The sequence below is a fragment of the Poecilia formosa genome, unplaced genomic scaffold, assembly GCF_000485575.1.
Source record: "Poecilia formosa unplaced genomic scaffold, Poecilia_formosa-5.1.2 Scaffold155, whole genome shotgun sequence".
Taxonomy (NCBI): Eukaryota; Metazoa; Chordata; class Actinopteri; order Cyprinodontiformes; family Poeciliidae; genus Poecilia; species Poecilia formosa.
This window is the reverse complement of record NW_006800094.1, coordinates 833,245-847,536: the sequence shown is the minus strand read 5'-3', so window position 1 is coordinate 847,536 and position 14,292 is coordinate 833,245. Positions and strand designations below refer to the sequence as shown.

At 39.3% G+C, this 14,292-nt stretch overlaps 1 protein-coding gene across 3 annotated transcripts in view; it reads left to right on the top strand.

Moving 5' to 3' along the window:
* clpb (ClpB family mitochondrial disaggregase) overlaps positions 1–14,292 on the top strand; it is a 33,641-nt gene that overhangs the window by 4,019 nt on the left and 15,330 nt on the right. For 2 of the 3 annotated variants that reach the window (XM_007564128.2, XM_016677423.1), the window contains exons 3-6: positions 267–353; positions 6,519–6,622; positions 7,779–7,907; positions 13,041–13,138. In XM_007564128.2, the coding sequence (XP_007564190.1) occupies positions 267–353; positions 6,519–6,622; positions 7,779–7,907; positions 13,041–13,138 (418 nt within the window). Of the gene's footprint in view, positions 1–266; positions 354–6,518; positions 6,623–6,644; positions 6,719–7,778; positions 7,908–13,040; positions 13,139–14,292 lie in introns of all 3 variants that reach the window. The other variant, XM_016677422.1, reaches the window with a different exon arrangement.

Below are 14,292 nucleotides of genomic sequence, written 5' to 3'. Positions count from 1 at the left end.
AAACCACCCCCAAACACACACACCTGGTCTGGTCATAGATACATTAACTCGTCAAGACTGGGATAAGAGTGTCTTATGAACAGCCCGTCTTTATTACGGCATTTCGCCTAACTTTATTCTTATTTTTATATTTTTCTCTTCAAATCTTTTAGTACGTGTTAAAATTGGAAGAGTTTGTGTTGTGTTTTGCTGTGTCTACTCCCATCTACAATCTTCTGTCATGGATAATATGACTGTAAAATAAAACTTTGTTTTTTTCCCCTCAGGCTAATAAAAGAAGGCGTGGATCCAAATCATCGTCACCGGCTGGGATGGACCGCTCTCATGGTGGCTGCAATGAACAGACAGCACAGGTCAATGACTGTTTCTGCCATCTTAAGCTCCTGAATAAGTTGCGTGTTTTAAACTTCTAACTCGCCTCCTTTTGTTTGCACACGTAAGAGTGATGTAGTGGTTTAGAGTAAGACAGCTGCCAGTGTTGGTTACAGTGCGAACATATGTCATCCGTGTTCCTGCTGAAGTTCTTACTGTTAGATCTTCAGGAGTGCAAAGTGCAACTTCCAGACTGACAGACGGCATTTACCCGTACCCCCATCCTGCTCCCCTGCAAATTAAATTAGCCTCCTGGCCCACAGAAGACACATAACACAGAGAGGGGCTGAGGTTAAGGCCGGGCCAAATCCAATTTAACCAGACTTTCTTTCTTTCGTTCTTTGCTCCATCAGGACTCTGAGGTCACTTTACTGGTTAAAGGGTCTCCATGAGGGAGAAGCATTATGTGAAATCTGAATATGAAAATGGCTGCAGAGGGACTTGGTTTGATGGACAATAGTAACAAGTTTTATTGCCCTTGATTTGAGATTCAGAAACATCTGAAACAAAACATTTTTCATGGTTTCTAACATATTTAAAATAACTAATCAGATGACACACTTTGGCTGTTATAAGTGGAAGCACATATTTAAAAAAATATACATATTGTAGTAGTGGGACTTGATAAACATGTTAGTCGAGTTAATTGCAGGGTTTGTAATCAAAACCGTATACTGAGAAACATTTTCCATTCAAAAATTCCTTTTGCTGTTAAATTATTGAATAAATAGACATATGAGCTCATAAATACTTGTTTTGTTTTTTAGTTATTTGACCATCAGATTGATGCAAAGTGCTATTAAAACATTCAGTTTTCAAGTGTTTTAGGAACCCCAGATCATTTGTAGAGCTTCTTTGAAAAAATACATTAGAAATGTAGACTGTGGTTGCTGGCATTATTTTTTGGGGGCGTCTGTGCTTTCTACAACATATTTTGAATTGATATTTTAGGCTCGAATAGCTTTTGGTAATAGGCCAACTCCTTTCTGCGTACAACAATAGCCTTTTCCAATATCCCATCAGATCGTCTTTTAAAGCAAAAATTGGCAGAAAAAGAACTAAATTCACAAAAAGAAGCAACTTTGTCATCCATTGCTGTTTTTTGTGGATATCACTTTTGCGTCAGATTTATGCGTTTACCAGATACAAGCAGATGCATAAAAACTTTGTATGAAACGGAGAGAAAATGCAAATGAGTTTTAAAAAATTAAAGTAATTAATCAAAATTAACATATTAAAGTCCCAGACTTTGTTTCCTGTCCTGCTGCAACATCTATCTGTCTGCCCATTCATCAGTTTGTACATCATCCATCCCTCCACCCATCCACCTCTCCTTTTATTCTAGAGAAGACTTTTGAGGTAAAAAATGTGTTTGTGCCCTGTATTCAGATCTCTTGTGCTGGCTGTTTGTATCTGGATAACATATTGATTGTGTGTCACTTTGTGTTTAATGACGCGACTCTTGGTGTGTCAAATATTTTTGGATACAAATTTGATTGTCTGCGTCTCTCCACCCAATGTCTGTGTGTCACTGTAGGTTCTGTGTTTGCGTGTGTGTTTGTGTTATGAGCGCTATAACTCAGCAAGACAGACACTCCTCTGTGTTTAATCCAGGCCTCCAACCCCCCAGTGTGCCGTCACTGCTGCAGGGAAGACAGAACATTGGTCCTCGCGCATCACTCATATCGAACACACAGACACCCACACACACTTTATGTGCACTCACATAACAGCCACACGTAAGCAAGGAAACAAGGGGAGGTTATACCAAATATCTTACAGGCCAACTGCCTATTACTCAGCCACACACAACTTTATTTGCAGCTGTTAAGTGAAAACACTAGAAACATTAGTCATGAACAAGGTCTTGCCTGTAGCCAGAATGTCAGTTTTTATCGCATTCTTGAGTTACTCTGTTCTTCACTTGCAATGTTGTTGTTTTTCTGGACTTGAAGTGGTTTTTGGAGCTAAATATTTCCAGGATTTCACCACTTAACTCTCCTAGTTAAAATGTTGGAGTGAGTAGTATCCAAAATGCAGCCTTACTTGTATCCAAGGGTTTGGGCGTGGCTTTTGGAGGGAGTTATGGAGGAGTTAAGGGTAAGACATCGGCTGTGGGGGGTGTGTGTGTTTGCTTAGCTTTGATGTAGAATTAAATCGGGGAGGCGTATGGCCTGAACCTCTGTTTGCACTCTTTAACACACAATACACATCTCCATCTCCCTTTCTCTTCCTCCGTCCCTCCCTCACTGCATTCACGTGCACAATAAGGGCTTAGCCAAGTGTAACGCCTGTTGACCATTCCAACCTGCCGGCCAAATGACTGGCTGGGTGGGAGTGGGAGAGAAACGAAGCAGAGGAGTAGGGGAATGAGTGTATGAGTGGGCTTGTGAGAATAGAGAGGGATTATGGTTTTGGGACTAAGTTTTGGTCTCTATAAAACTTAAGCTTTTGGGAAAATGTCTGGCTTTGTCACATAATCATATACCGTATTTTGAACATAATTTCAGACGTGTCTGCCAGTGTATAACTTTTAAAGGAACATAACGCTGCACTATTTAAGGGTTATGACTTAAGATTGTTTGGAAATTGTACTAATGTCATATTAAGCAGATAGTGCTTCTGGAATTGTTTTATTTAAAGCTCAATTTTTCTTAACTGATTTTAGAAGAAAAGTTGCATCTTCTTGAATTCTTATGGGTTTTACAATTTTTAAAACAGGCGATGTGTTTGACTAATTCTGCTTGTAATTTACAGAAAAACATACTCAGATTTAGTCAACTGTCTGTCTGATGTGATGCTGTGAATGGCTGGATGTGCTTCGTTGTTTGCTGAAATTTAGTAACAAATACTAATCAAGTGCAGAGAAACAGTTCACGTCTCTCTGACCCCAGGTACGAATTGGGTAAGGGCGGGGTCAAGTGAGGTCCAGCTTCTGGTCCAGGTGGTTTGAGACATGGATGGTCAGTTCAGCTCCGGTGTCTGGTTATAGAACAAGGAAGGCGGAAGTCTTTGTTTCCCGTCTTCCCTCCGGGGCTGGATAAAGCACAAACACCAGCCCTCGTGTCTGGCTGCCCCTCACCTGGCCGCAGAGCTCAGGGAGAGAATATTAGGCGCAACAGGACTTTACACCTAACTTCTTGATTTTTGAGTAACGATGGATCATCACAATGAACCACAACTACCAAGTAGCACTGCAATGCACGAGCAATCCATCTCTCGTTTCTTTCCAACAAAATGAAAAAATAAAACCACAAACGCAGCATAAGTGACTTGCTAAGCTTTGCCAAACAGTCATTGCATGGACATTTTATTGAACAGCCTTGTGTACACTAGAGGCTAATAAAATACTGATTCTTACATTGGCTTTGACTGCACTGCTAAATCAAACATAACATTTATTTAAAAGAATAAGGTTGGTAGATAATTTACCTTTTATATGAGGTTCTGTCCTTTTAACATTGCAGTTAAACCTAATTAACCTTTTCATGTCTTTAGTTTGGGCTCAAATTAGAGCTGTAACTCCTCTCCTGACTGTCTGAAATAAACTTAGACACTTGATCATCAGTTGATTAGTAAAACTATAAACTGCTTTTAAAAGCTCATTAGTTTTAGTACTGTCCTGCTTAATTAAATCTCCATCCCTTTTTTCTCTTTAGCATTGTTTTCTTCCTTTTATTCCCTCCTCATCCTTCTCTGGAGTTTTCCTCTCTTTATCTTCCCCTGTGTTTACCTTTGTTATACCATTAAACCTTTTCAGACCATCTCCTCTCTTCACACAGCCCTGCCCACCCTGGTGTGACCAAACTTAGTTTGAAATTGTGTCAAAAGGCGTCTTCCATGTGTTTGTAGAAGTGCTTGCAAGGATGAAAGACGCCCTCTGTAGGTCATTCTCCCCATCCCCACCCCAAGCAACATTGATACAGTAACAAAAGGAGACCCCTGATAGTTTTTATAAGCCTTTTGCCAAGTCAAATGCAAAGACCTGTCCAAAAGGTTCACCCCCTTTTTACTCTGCATGTTTCATTTGTTCTTCTGTTTTAGTACAAATCACCAGAAGTACCCATGATCCAGATTTTATGAAAAAAAAACAACAACAAAAGATTAAGCTTGAAAGCAGATAATGCTTCCAGAACGTTTGTGTATTTAAAGTCATTGTAAACCTAAATTTCAATGCCATCATAATCTAAAGAGGTGTGGTAGACTGGTTGATTAGAGAGAAATATTAAAATTTTCATGGGTTTAGGCCTAAGTTTTTTAAATAATATTTGGTAGATATTTTAAATATAAAACTTAATAAAATGATAAAAATCCATACGGTGTAAAAGTCACACAATTAGGTTTAGGGTCATCTCTTATTACTAAGCATCTACTTCTTTTTTGTTATATGGTCTAAATAAATTCTGCACTATTTTGCAGAAGAACCCCGAGGCCGTATTCATAAACATGTCCAAAGTTGAATTACATTTTAAGGTTTGTTACTTGGTCTTAGTCAAAACTTTAGTGTCAATTATTGTGTAAATCATCCATCCATTGTCCGTTCTTCCTTCCTTTCTTGCTTTGTTCCTTACATTTTCTATATTCAAAGTCTTACTGCGGTAGAATAGTCAAATTTTATATTAACACCTAACAAATTTGAGTTGTGTGTAGGAAGCTGCAGCTTTACACAATCATGGCTGCAGCAACACACATTCAGGGGTGATGTTTTTAGCCACCACCCCACTCATGCTGTGAACCCTGTCAGCACACATTGAGAATATTTTTGTTTTTGTGTGCTCATGCGTAAATATGTGTGTCTCAGGGTCAAAGCCAATGCCCACGTTCATGGTAAAGAATAAAAGTGAGCTTAGATGGAGAGATGGTACCTGAAATATCCGCTAGGTCACAGTCAGTGGTGTTGCTGAGGTGGTTGTTTGCTTTAAAAGGCGGTCCGCTCCAGTGAAGGGCTACTACACACACATTCCCACCTCATCACACAGGCCCCCATCAGTGCCGGAAATGGGCCCGACCCTTGCCCCCTCACTCTGCACATATGTATGTGTTACAAGACATACAAATGTGAACTGAAGAAGAAACAAGAGGAAGTAGCCATTGGGGTGAATCGACCATGATGAAATAGAATACATGGAACTGAATCAGGCGAAAGTGTTATGGTCAGTTTGACAAACTGAGCATTTGCATGTTTCTGTGTTTTGATATCTGAGGAAGAAAAGGTCACGATGGAAAAAGATGAGAAGTCTGGTATTCCATCTGACTTTCCTAAGAAAACATGGATAAGAAGTCACATTGTTTATGAACGTGTTGTAAGATATGAATATGGAAAAAAAAATTAAAACTGTGGTTACACAAAGTCACAGAAAAATTACTCAGACATAAAACTCTATCATGAATTCAACCCATTAATTGTTGAATTTTAGTTGAAAGTGCTGCTGTGGATTCAGATTTAGCACGATTTTAAAAACTTAGAATTCAACATATTACAACACTAAAGTGTCTCAGTGTTTAAAAGTTAAGTGGCTGCTGGTCATAATAAGGCTGCTAATACGTACCATTAGGTCTAATATGGGATTCTCGTTAATTTGTTGCCAGTTTTTTTTTTTTTTTTTTTCGTCTTTATATTTAGAGAAGACGAGGAGATAAAAGACTTTTTGCTTTTATCCTAACTGAACAGTCAGGTAGGGGATGCAACACAGCTCGAACAATTTTGTTGAAAAAGGATGGAAAAAACAAACTAACTTCCAAATGTGACTAAAACATGAAAGGTGAGCAGAAATCTTCAAGGAGATGCCTCTTGATGTCTAAATGTAGTTAGAGAACGCTGATCAGAAGGGGATAAACAAGCCTGACTTTCAATACGTCTCTTTAGGGAAACATTTAGATACGTCTATCCAAACTGAATCAACCAAGAAAAACAAATATCCATGAGCATCCAGTGTTTACAACATGCAATTTCTTTAAATGGTCAAACCTGTTTAGTGAATGGTTAGTGACTGATTTTACATTACATAAGGTTTTTATGTCTTCCAAATAGAGCAGTCTTGCTTTCTGGAAATGATATCTTTGTGTCCTGAGCCTAAAACAAAATCTCTGCATTCAGTAATTAGGAAGCAGAAAAGAAATGTGTCCTTTCTTCAATTCTTTTTCAGTGCTGTGAAAGCTCTTCTTGAAGCCGGAGCCGACCCGAACGCCGGAGACGACTTCAACAACGTTTATGACACCTCAAGGGAGAAAGGCATCCACTCTCTGGAAGGTAGCAAAACTTCACAGCTGCNCGACCCGAACGCCGGAGACGACTTCAACAACGTTTATGACACCTCAAGGGAGAAAGGCATCCACTCTCTGGAAGGTAGCAAAACTTCAAAGTTGCATGTGTGTGTGTGTGTGTGTGTGTGTGTGTGTGTGTGTGTGTGTGTGTGTGTGTGTGTGTGTGTGTGTGTGTGTGTGTTGTTTTTATTACACACGCTAACCTGCAGATATTATGAGACGTAATAATTTGCATAAGAATTTACATTTATGCACATGTTCGATTCCTTCTGTATTATTTATTTTATATATTCGGTGACAACTAATGTATTTTTTATTTGTTTTTGTTCCAAGCTACTCAGTTACTCACACAAATGCATGCATGAGGGTGCACACACATATGCAGCGACACTTTACCCCCCACCATCCAGTCTGTGTTGGGTTTCTGCAGACATATTTATACGGGATATGTATATTGCAGACATTTATATGGCTGTCAGGTTTGGGTCCACGTGGGGCCGGCGTAGCGTGGGGAAGCGTTTCCCAGACGCTCACTGATGGATGGGCTAGGGGGGTCTGTGCGACGCTTTATTGGGTTAGCCATGATTATCCCACCCTGTGTTTCACGCACACATGCACACACTGCAGAAGGAGACTATCAGAGAGGATGGGGAAGACTGATGAAGCAAGGAAGGAGGGAGAGAGGAAGGCACTGAAAGAATAAGGATGAAAAGAAGGTTAAACCTGGAGGAGTAGGAAGATGTGGATGTTTAGGGGGTTGCAGGGAATGGGGTGGGAGTAAGATACAAGGAGTGGAGAGGAACTCTGGAAATGGATGAGGCAAAGTTATAAGGATAGAGGGAGGGGAAGGTGATGAAAGATTTTGATGGACACAAGAGGAGAGGAAAGAGGCAGAGAAAATAAAAATGGATGATGCAATAGTGGCAAAAGATGAATGTTTTTATGAAACACAACTAAGGACAGAGTGATAAAGCATCTCCATTATTACAAAAGAACAGAGAAAGAAATCTCCTAATACATAACCTGGACTATACTATGGTGTTAGACAGTGGAGATAAAATTTGGGGGGGCGGAAATTGCTAGATAAAGAAAGATCTTCTAGATTCTGGTTCATTATCTCTTCTGTCTCCATATTTATATAGTGCTGGTATCCAGAGAGGATGAATTCAGCAGCAGGCTCAGCAGCAGGGCTGGTTTCCGTGGCTGCACCGCGCTGCACTACGCCACACTGGCTGATGACCCACTCGCTGTCCGCTTGCTGCTGGAGGCTGGTAAGTTGATACTCCCAACCTCAGAAAACCTGTTAGATTATAACCCAGAGACCAAGGAGGACCTCAGAGTTATGAGGATCCCAGAAAGTCAAAGTGTTGAAGATTTCGGTATACAGTGCCCTGGTCAGTTCAGCCAAAATTCGTACTTTATGTTTACATACAGAGTCTTCTGTTTGGTGGATAACTTAAAATATTGAACATGCCATCTGCTCCTGAAAGCATAGTGGTGGCAGCATCATGTTGTGGGCATGGTTTCCGTTAGGAGCGCCATCTTCAGGAGATGATCAATCCTGAAAGGAATGTTGTTGGTGACGTCAAAAGACTTGCGTCAGGAATCAGAGTATGTTTTAGGTGTTTTGCTTTTGCCTGACTTAAATAAATGAATGGTTTCTACAGTACCTGATGGCATGCTGAGGAGGTGATGATGTGACAAATCGGTTCCGAGTACCAGGATTGAGAAACACTGGCATAGATCATATTAAATCATTAAGTGTTAGAATGGGCCAGGTCTAAACCTAGGAGGATTTTTGGCAAGACTATTAAAACTTCTGTTCATAGATCTCTTCTGTCAATTCTGACTGAACTTGGAAACAGTAGTGTTCTCTAGATCAGTGTTTTCCAACACCTGAGTTTAATTGATGGGTGTTTAATAACTTTTTAGTGAACTGCAATCATCTGAATCAGGCATGTTAAAGCAAGGAAACGTATAAAGCATGCAGCCCAGTGTGTGTGCCCTCAGGACCAGGTTCGGGGCATATTGCTGTGCAAAGCTGGTTGAGACGACTCCAGAAGACTTAAAGCTGTAGTTTCTGCAAAAGGTACTTTTGCTAGTCATTACATCAGAACACTGAACAACCGTACATGTCGCTTTCTGATTTTCTTTTTGTAAAACAAAAAATGAAATCATAAAAATGCTTTTTCTCTTTTAATTATGCTTTTTGTTGTTATAATGCTGGCCAATTAGTGCTGCTGTGCTGTTTATACCCTAAATGTACCAATTTAGTGCACCCAATATTATTACAGTTCCAATTATATCTTCTGTTTATGGATAATGTGATTGGGAATTGAAATACTGGACAATTCTTATTTATTTATTTAAATAAGAAATTTGAATCAAGATGTTCAGCTCGAGAAAAAGACATCTTCTTTCTTGGGGATAAACGTCAAAAAGCAGCTTTTTCCTGAACTGTTGACATCAGCTTTAAAAAACTGAAACAATTTTTTTCATTTTGTCCTCTTGTCTGAAATGGCTCATGTGTTTTAAAAACTCTTATAAGTGATATTAATGAGAATGACTCCCTGGTCACAGAAATAACTATGAAATAACGGAAAGAGATAAAATAGAATCTCACTCCTTTTATAAATTGAATAAGTTACTATAATTGATATAAAAAGGTTTACAAAACTCATCTAGAATGCATCATTTGTTCATCTTTCCCAGCCCCCTTTACACCTGTCGTTGACTCAGCTCCACATGCACACACACCCTGGGGCAGCGTATCTTGCTCTGCTTGCAGCTGAGCTGTTCTTAAACAAGCTCGGCCTTGTTGAACTGTGAACACAGAACGTGCTCTTGGGATATCTCCACAACTGCAGGAAGTGTTTTTACATGATATTATATTACATATGCCATGTATGTTTGTACACTTACACTTCCATTCAGTTACCATACATATATATTCATACATTCTGTGATTGTTTTCTCTTTTTTTTAGCTTGGAGACGACTTGCAGTTGTTTCTTTTTAGGCTGATTGCATCTTTAATAAAATAGCATTCCTTTTTGGACAAAACACCCCTAACCACCTCAAACCCACACAAAAGCCTGTATTAATGTCTTGCTTATGTTTATGATTGATGGCGCATCTGAAGCTCTGTCCCCCGTCCCTCCTGTCTCAACCCCACATCTGCGAGTGCGCTTAAACAAATCACTTCGTCTAACTAGATCAAATGTTCTGCAGAAACATTTTTGAATTAAAAAGGTAAGAAATTTCACAAAGCAGGGACATTTGTTTTAAGACAATCAGATTAATGACAGATTTGGTTGTTACCCGGGCGACGGGGGCCTTTTGCTGGCTTGGCGCCACCATCACGGCCAATATCAGTCAAAAACGTAGCAAGCTTTCAATCGCCCTCATTGCTGTTACCCTCTGCAAATTTATGCAAAACAGGAGACTTTTATAAAGTATGATCTTATGATTTGTGTTAAACAGTTTTGACAAACCTTGCATCCTTTACGGTCTTTCTTTTTATTCTTCCTTTCTTTGCCTTACATCCTTCTTAGTTTTGCATCATGTTGAAAAAGTTAGGTTAGGCGTCATTTGCTCTCCTTATCTGTCTTTATCTTGATGCACTGTGTGTGTTCATGCCTTTCCTTTAGCTTGTTATTTCCCCTGTGTTTGCACGCACCCACGTTACTCCTGTAGCGGTGGGTTTGCTCTTTTGGCCTGAGCTGGACCTTGGCTCCCATCTTCATCCATCACAGTCTCCAGGCCGACCCTCAGGCTTCACCGCATCCTACAGTCTCCCCACCCTACCTGCAGCAGCTCTCTAGCTGCTCTCCCTGCTCCACATCAGGCCTCTGGCCAGGGGCACTGAGTAATGGGTAGCTCTGTAGGTGGTGGGAGGCCAGAAGAGACACACACATGCTCACTGACGCACAAAAACAGACACAGGAGCAACACATATGCATAAAGACCAGCAGGGGCTCTCTCCCACCAGCTGCAGAGAAAGAGAGGGAGGAGGAAATGGGAAAGAGGAGGGAACCCTAATAGGCATAACTAAAGCACTCCTAATGAAGGGATGTGTGTGATTGTGTGTGGGTGACAGAGAGAGAAAGGCAATGTTCAGCTGGGATATGTGTGTGTATGTGTGTCTGCTTGTGTGACTCATGTTAGTGTTGATCCTGTTATAAAGTGCTATGGCCCAGAGGGTTGGCCTGATATTAAAGCCCTAAATGATGCTATTTATTATGTCCACAGTGTGTGTTTGTGTGTGTGCGGTGTGGGGTGCTTTATTGCTTTGCTCCCTCATGTTTTTGTTGTTTGGGGGACTGTTAGTGGTGTATTGTTGTCAGGATCGATAGCTTTGGGAGCGGGTCGTGAAATTTAAGGATTTATCAATAATCAACACAATGATTATTAGTCTCTGCAGTCAGGCCTCAGAGTAATAAGATCAGCCATTACCTGCATTGATTATATCCCATCTCTGCTAAAAAGTAACTTTGGATGATGGGTATTGTAATTTTTTTAAGATTGCTTCCAAATCCCTTTGATCATCTACAGCCATCACCAACTACTCATTAAAGACAGATTTCACATCAAACGTTTTTACACTCTTTTTACAGATATTAATTTTTAATCCATAAATCATCTTATTGATAACTTCAGGCTTCTTTACATCAAACATACAGTTGGTTTGTGTCAATACATAAACATTTTTATTTTTACAAAAAATCCTCAATTCAAATGCCAAAGAATAGAGTCTGATGTTTACATAATAGTTGAGCTACATGAACTGTGTGACATATTTAAATTCTATAGTTGGATTCTATCTGGCGTGATGTTTATGGTGTCTAGTGATCATGTGACCTGTAAAGGTCCAGTGCTTGCAAATGTATTTCTACACCTAAATCTTTTCACATTATTACGACAAATGTCAACCTACTTCTTTGAGAATTTCTGCGAGGGACCGATACAAAACATTTTCTTATCTCAATTAGAAGGAAAAAGTTTTTAAAAATTTGTAGCAAAGACAATCTAAAATGTGCATAACATATTCAACCCTTCGTAATCTGACTTTGCAGCGTCCATATTAGTGGATTTAAACCATTCCATGTAAGTATTTTGAATGGCCCAGTCAAAGTCTAAATCCAATTTCAGTTGAGAATTTGTGGCAAGACTAAGGGCTGCATGATATTAGAAATACTATTGATATATATGGCAAAGATGATATGAGTTGTGGCATATGCCTGCTTTCTTCTTTCCTCCCTTTCTCATCTGTGCCTCCATCACTCTGTGACCTCTAGCATATTAAGCAATGTCATTTGTAACCACTGTGAGCATCTGCTGCCATGAGACTGTCCAACTTACTGAACATTATATTGGCATGAAAAATACAAGTTCATATTTGAAATACATTAGGCAACTATTACTCTACAATCATTTGCGCCCACTGATATTTCAATTATATATTTGGTATATAAATATATCATTTTGAACATTAACTCTTGCTAAGGCAGAGTTGAGGTTCAGCCTTTATTACTGTCAGTTATGTTGACTTTCTGCTTGCAGCAAATGAAAACCCAAACATTTAATTTATCAGAAAATTTGAATATTGCAACAAACCAATAAAAAAGTGGTTTAGATACAGAAATGTGGGCTCCTTAAAAAGCTTAATATCTGCTTAAAGATTATTTTCAAAAGGTACACTTAATATGATAAATGATTCTCGTCATGTCATATTCTAATTGGAGGTGTACCTGTGGTTTTCAACCTGTGAACTCATAAAGGGCCAAATGCAAATGTATGCCAAACGTTTTAGAAAAAATAATTGTAAGCCACATGTACTTTTCCTTTCAATTTTAGTTATATATGATTTTCTGTGGCTTAAACATATAACATCTGTAAGAATTAGATAAAAATGATGGCAGACAATGCAGAGGACACTAAACCTCCTGACCAATCGCTATCTAGGGTTACCACACTTTGCACTTGGGGTGATATTATGCTAATTCAGCATTCATAATCTTACTCCATTAACTGCTATTTTCTTTTACTGAACTTGTTGCTAAGGTTAAACAACCTGCTGTGTGTTTAGTTGGTACAAGAGTCCAGGGTCTTAGTGCCTGGTTGGAGAGGTCATGGGTGAATTATTGGCACACGTTGCAGATATGAAACCCCCTACAGAGGCATTGCATAGACCTTCCGACTCACTGCAGAAGGCCTCAGTAATCATTAAACCAGTTTGACCTCTTAACACCATCTTCACTAGAATGATGATCTCTGCTTCCTACTGAAGTGTGTCTGTAATATTTTAATAGGATGAAAAATGGCTGCTAAATTAGAACATAAAACTAAACTGTTACTGATTTCGATATTATGTACAACTGTAAATTTGTATTATGTCGCCTACAGGTGCCAACCCGTTGCAAACCAATAGTTTGGGACACACGGCCCGGGCTTATGCGAAGGAGGGAGAAGTCAACACAGTTCTGCAGGAGTGGGAGGGCAAGGTATAAACCACACTAAACTTTCATGCAAACACAGTGATCCATTTCATTTTGTTTGCATCTAATCTCTGAACAATGTGCAAGCAGCTTTTATTCTTCCAATTGTCCCTCTTCCTAGTCTGAAATACTCACGTCTATTCATTCGATGGACATCTGTCTCAGTGACTTCACACGGTGCTGACTGGCCGACACTCCTCAGGAGGTCTGTGTCTGTGTCGTCACTGACTGACAGGTGCTATTGAGTATTTAAGTTTTAAAAGCTGGTAGAGGTTAACTGGGGTCAAAACTGTGATTGAGAACAGAGCTAAGTCATTGGTGAGGACATGTTGTTTTGGGTTGGAAGTATTTAGATTAATTTTTGTATCCGCCTTCAGATCTTTAGTTTTGGTAGTTTTGGTGAAGCTTTGACCTGTTCAGTGGATTCCAATTGGTCTGTAAGTACCATAATATAAGGATTTATAAGAACAGGATACAAAAAATATACAGTAAACATACATTAACTTTCAGATCACAGAGTTTGAAGGAGTGAAAATGAAGATACATTTCAAGAGTAAATTCTCATTTACATGGTAGCATAGTACAGATCAGTTTTGCTTTTTTTGTCACAGTCTAAGACAAAGCTGAAGATCTGATGACCTCCATCAAGTACAGTTTGGTCATTTTAGTGAGACTTTTTCCACCACTCTGACAAACGGCAGCAAACACACAGTTGCTTTCTATGAGTTTACAGAGCGAGGCTTTGAATGTAACTCCATAAATTACCTTACCAGCTGCATAAACAATAGAGATTATGAATGGGTGTAAATTGCGGCTGAGACATAATAAGGGATAGTTCACTGTTGGTAAAGCTTTTCAGTTAATTTACCAGGTTTAGCTCTATTTTCAAATACACATATTTACATTTGATGTCACATATGTTGACATCCATACTGCACATTTATTTGTTTTATAAGGTTGCACAATTGACTTCTTTGTTGTTTCAAGATATACTGTTTGCTACTTTCTGTTCTCATCCTTTGCAGAATGATCGTTTTTGTGGTTCGTCTATGTGTAACCTCTGCTCTACAATAACAGCTCTCTGGAGATGATGAAAGTGATAGGTGTTATTAGATTTTGAAGCTGTTTAGAAGCTTGTGTAAAACATGTCATAAAAGGCA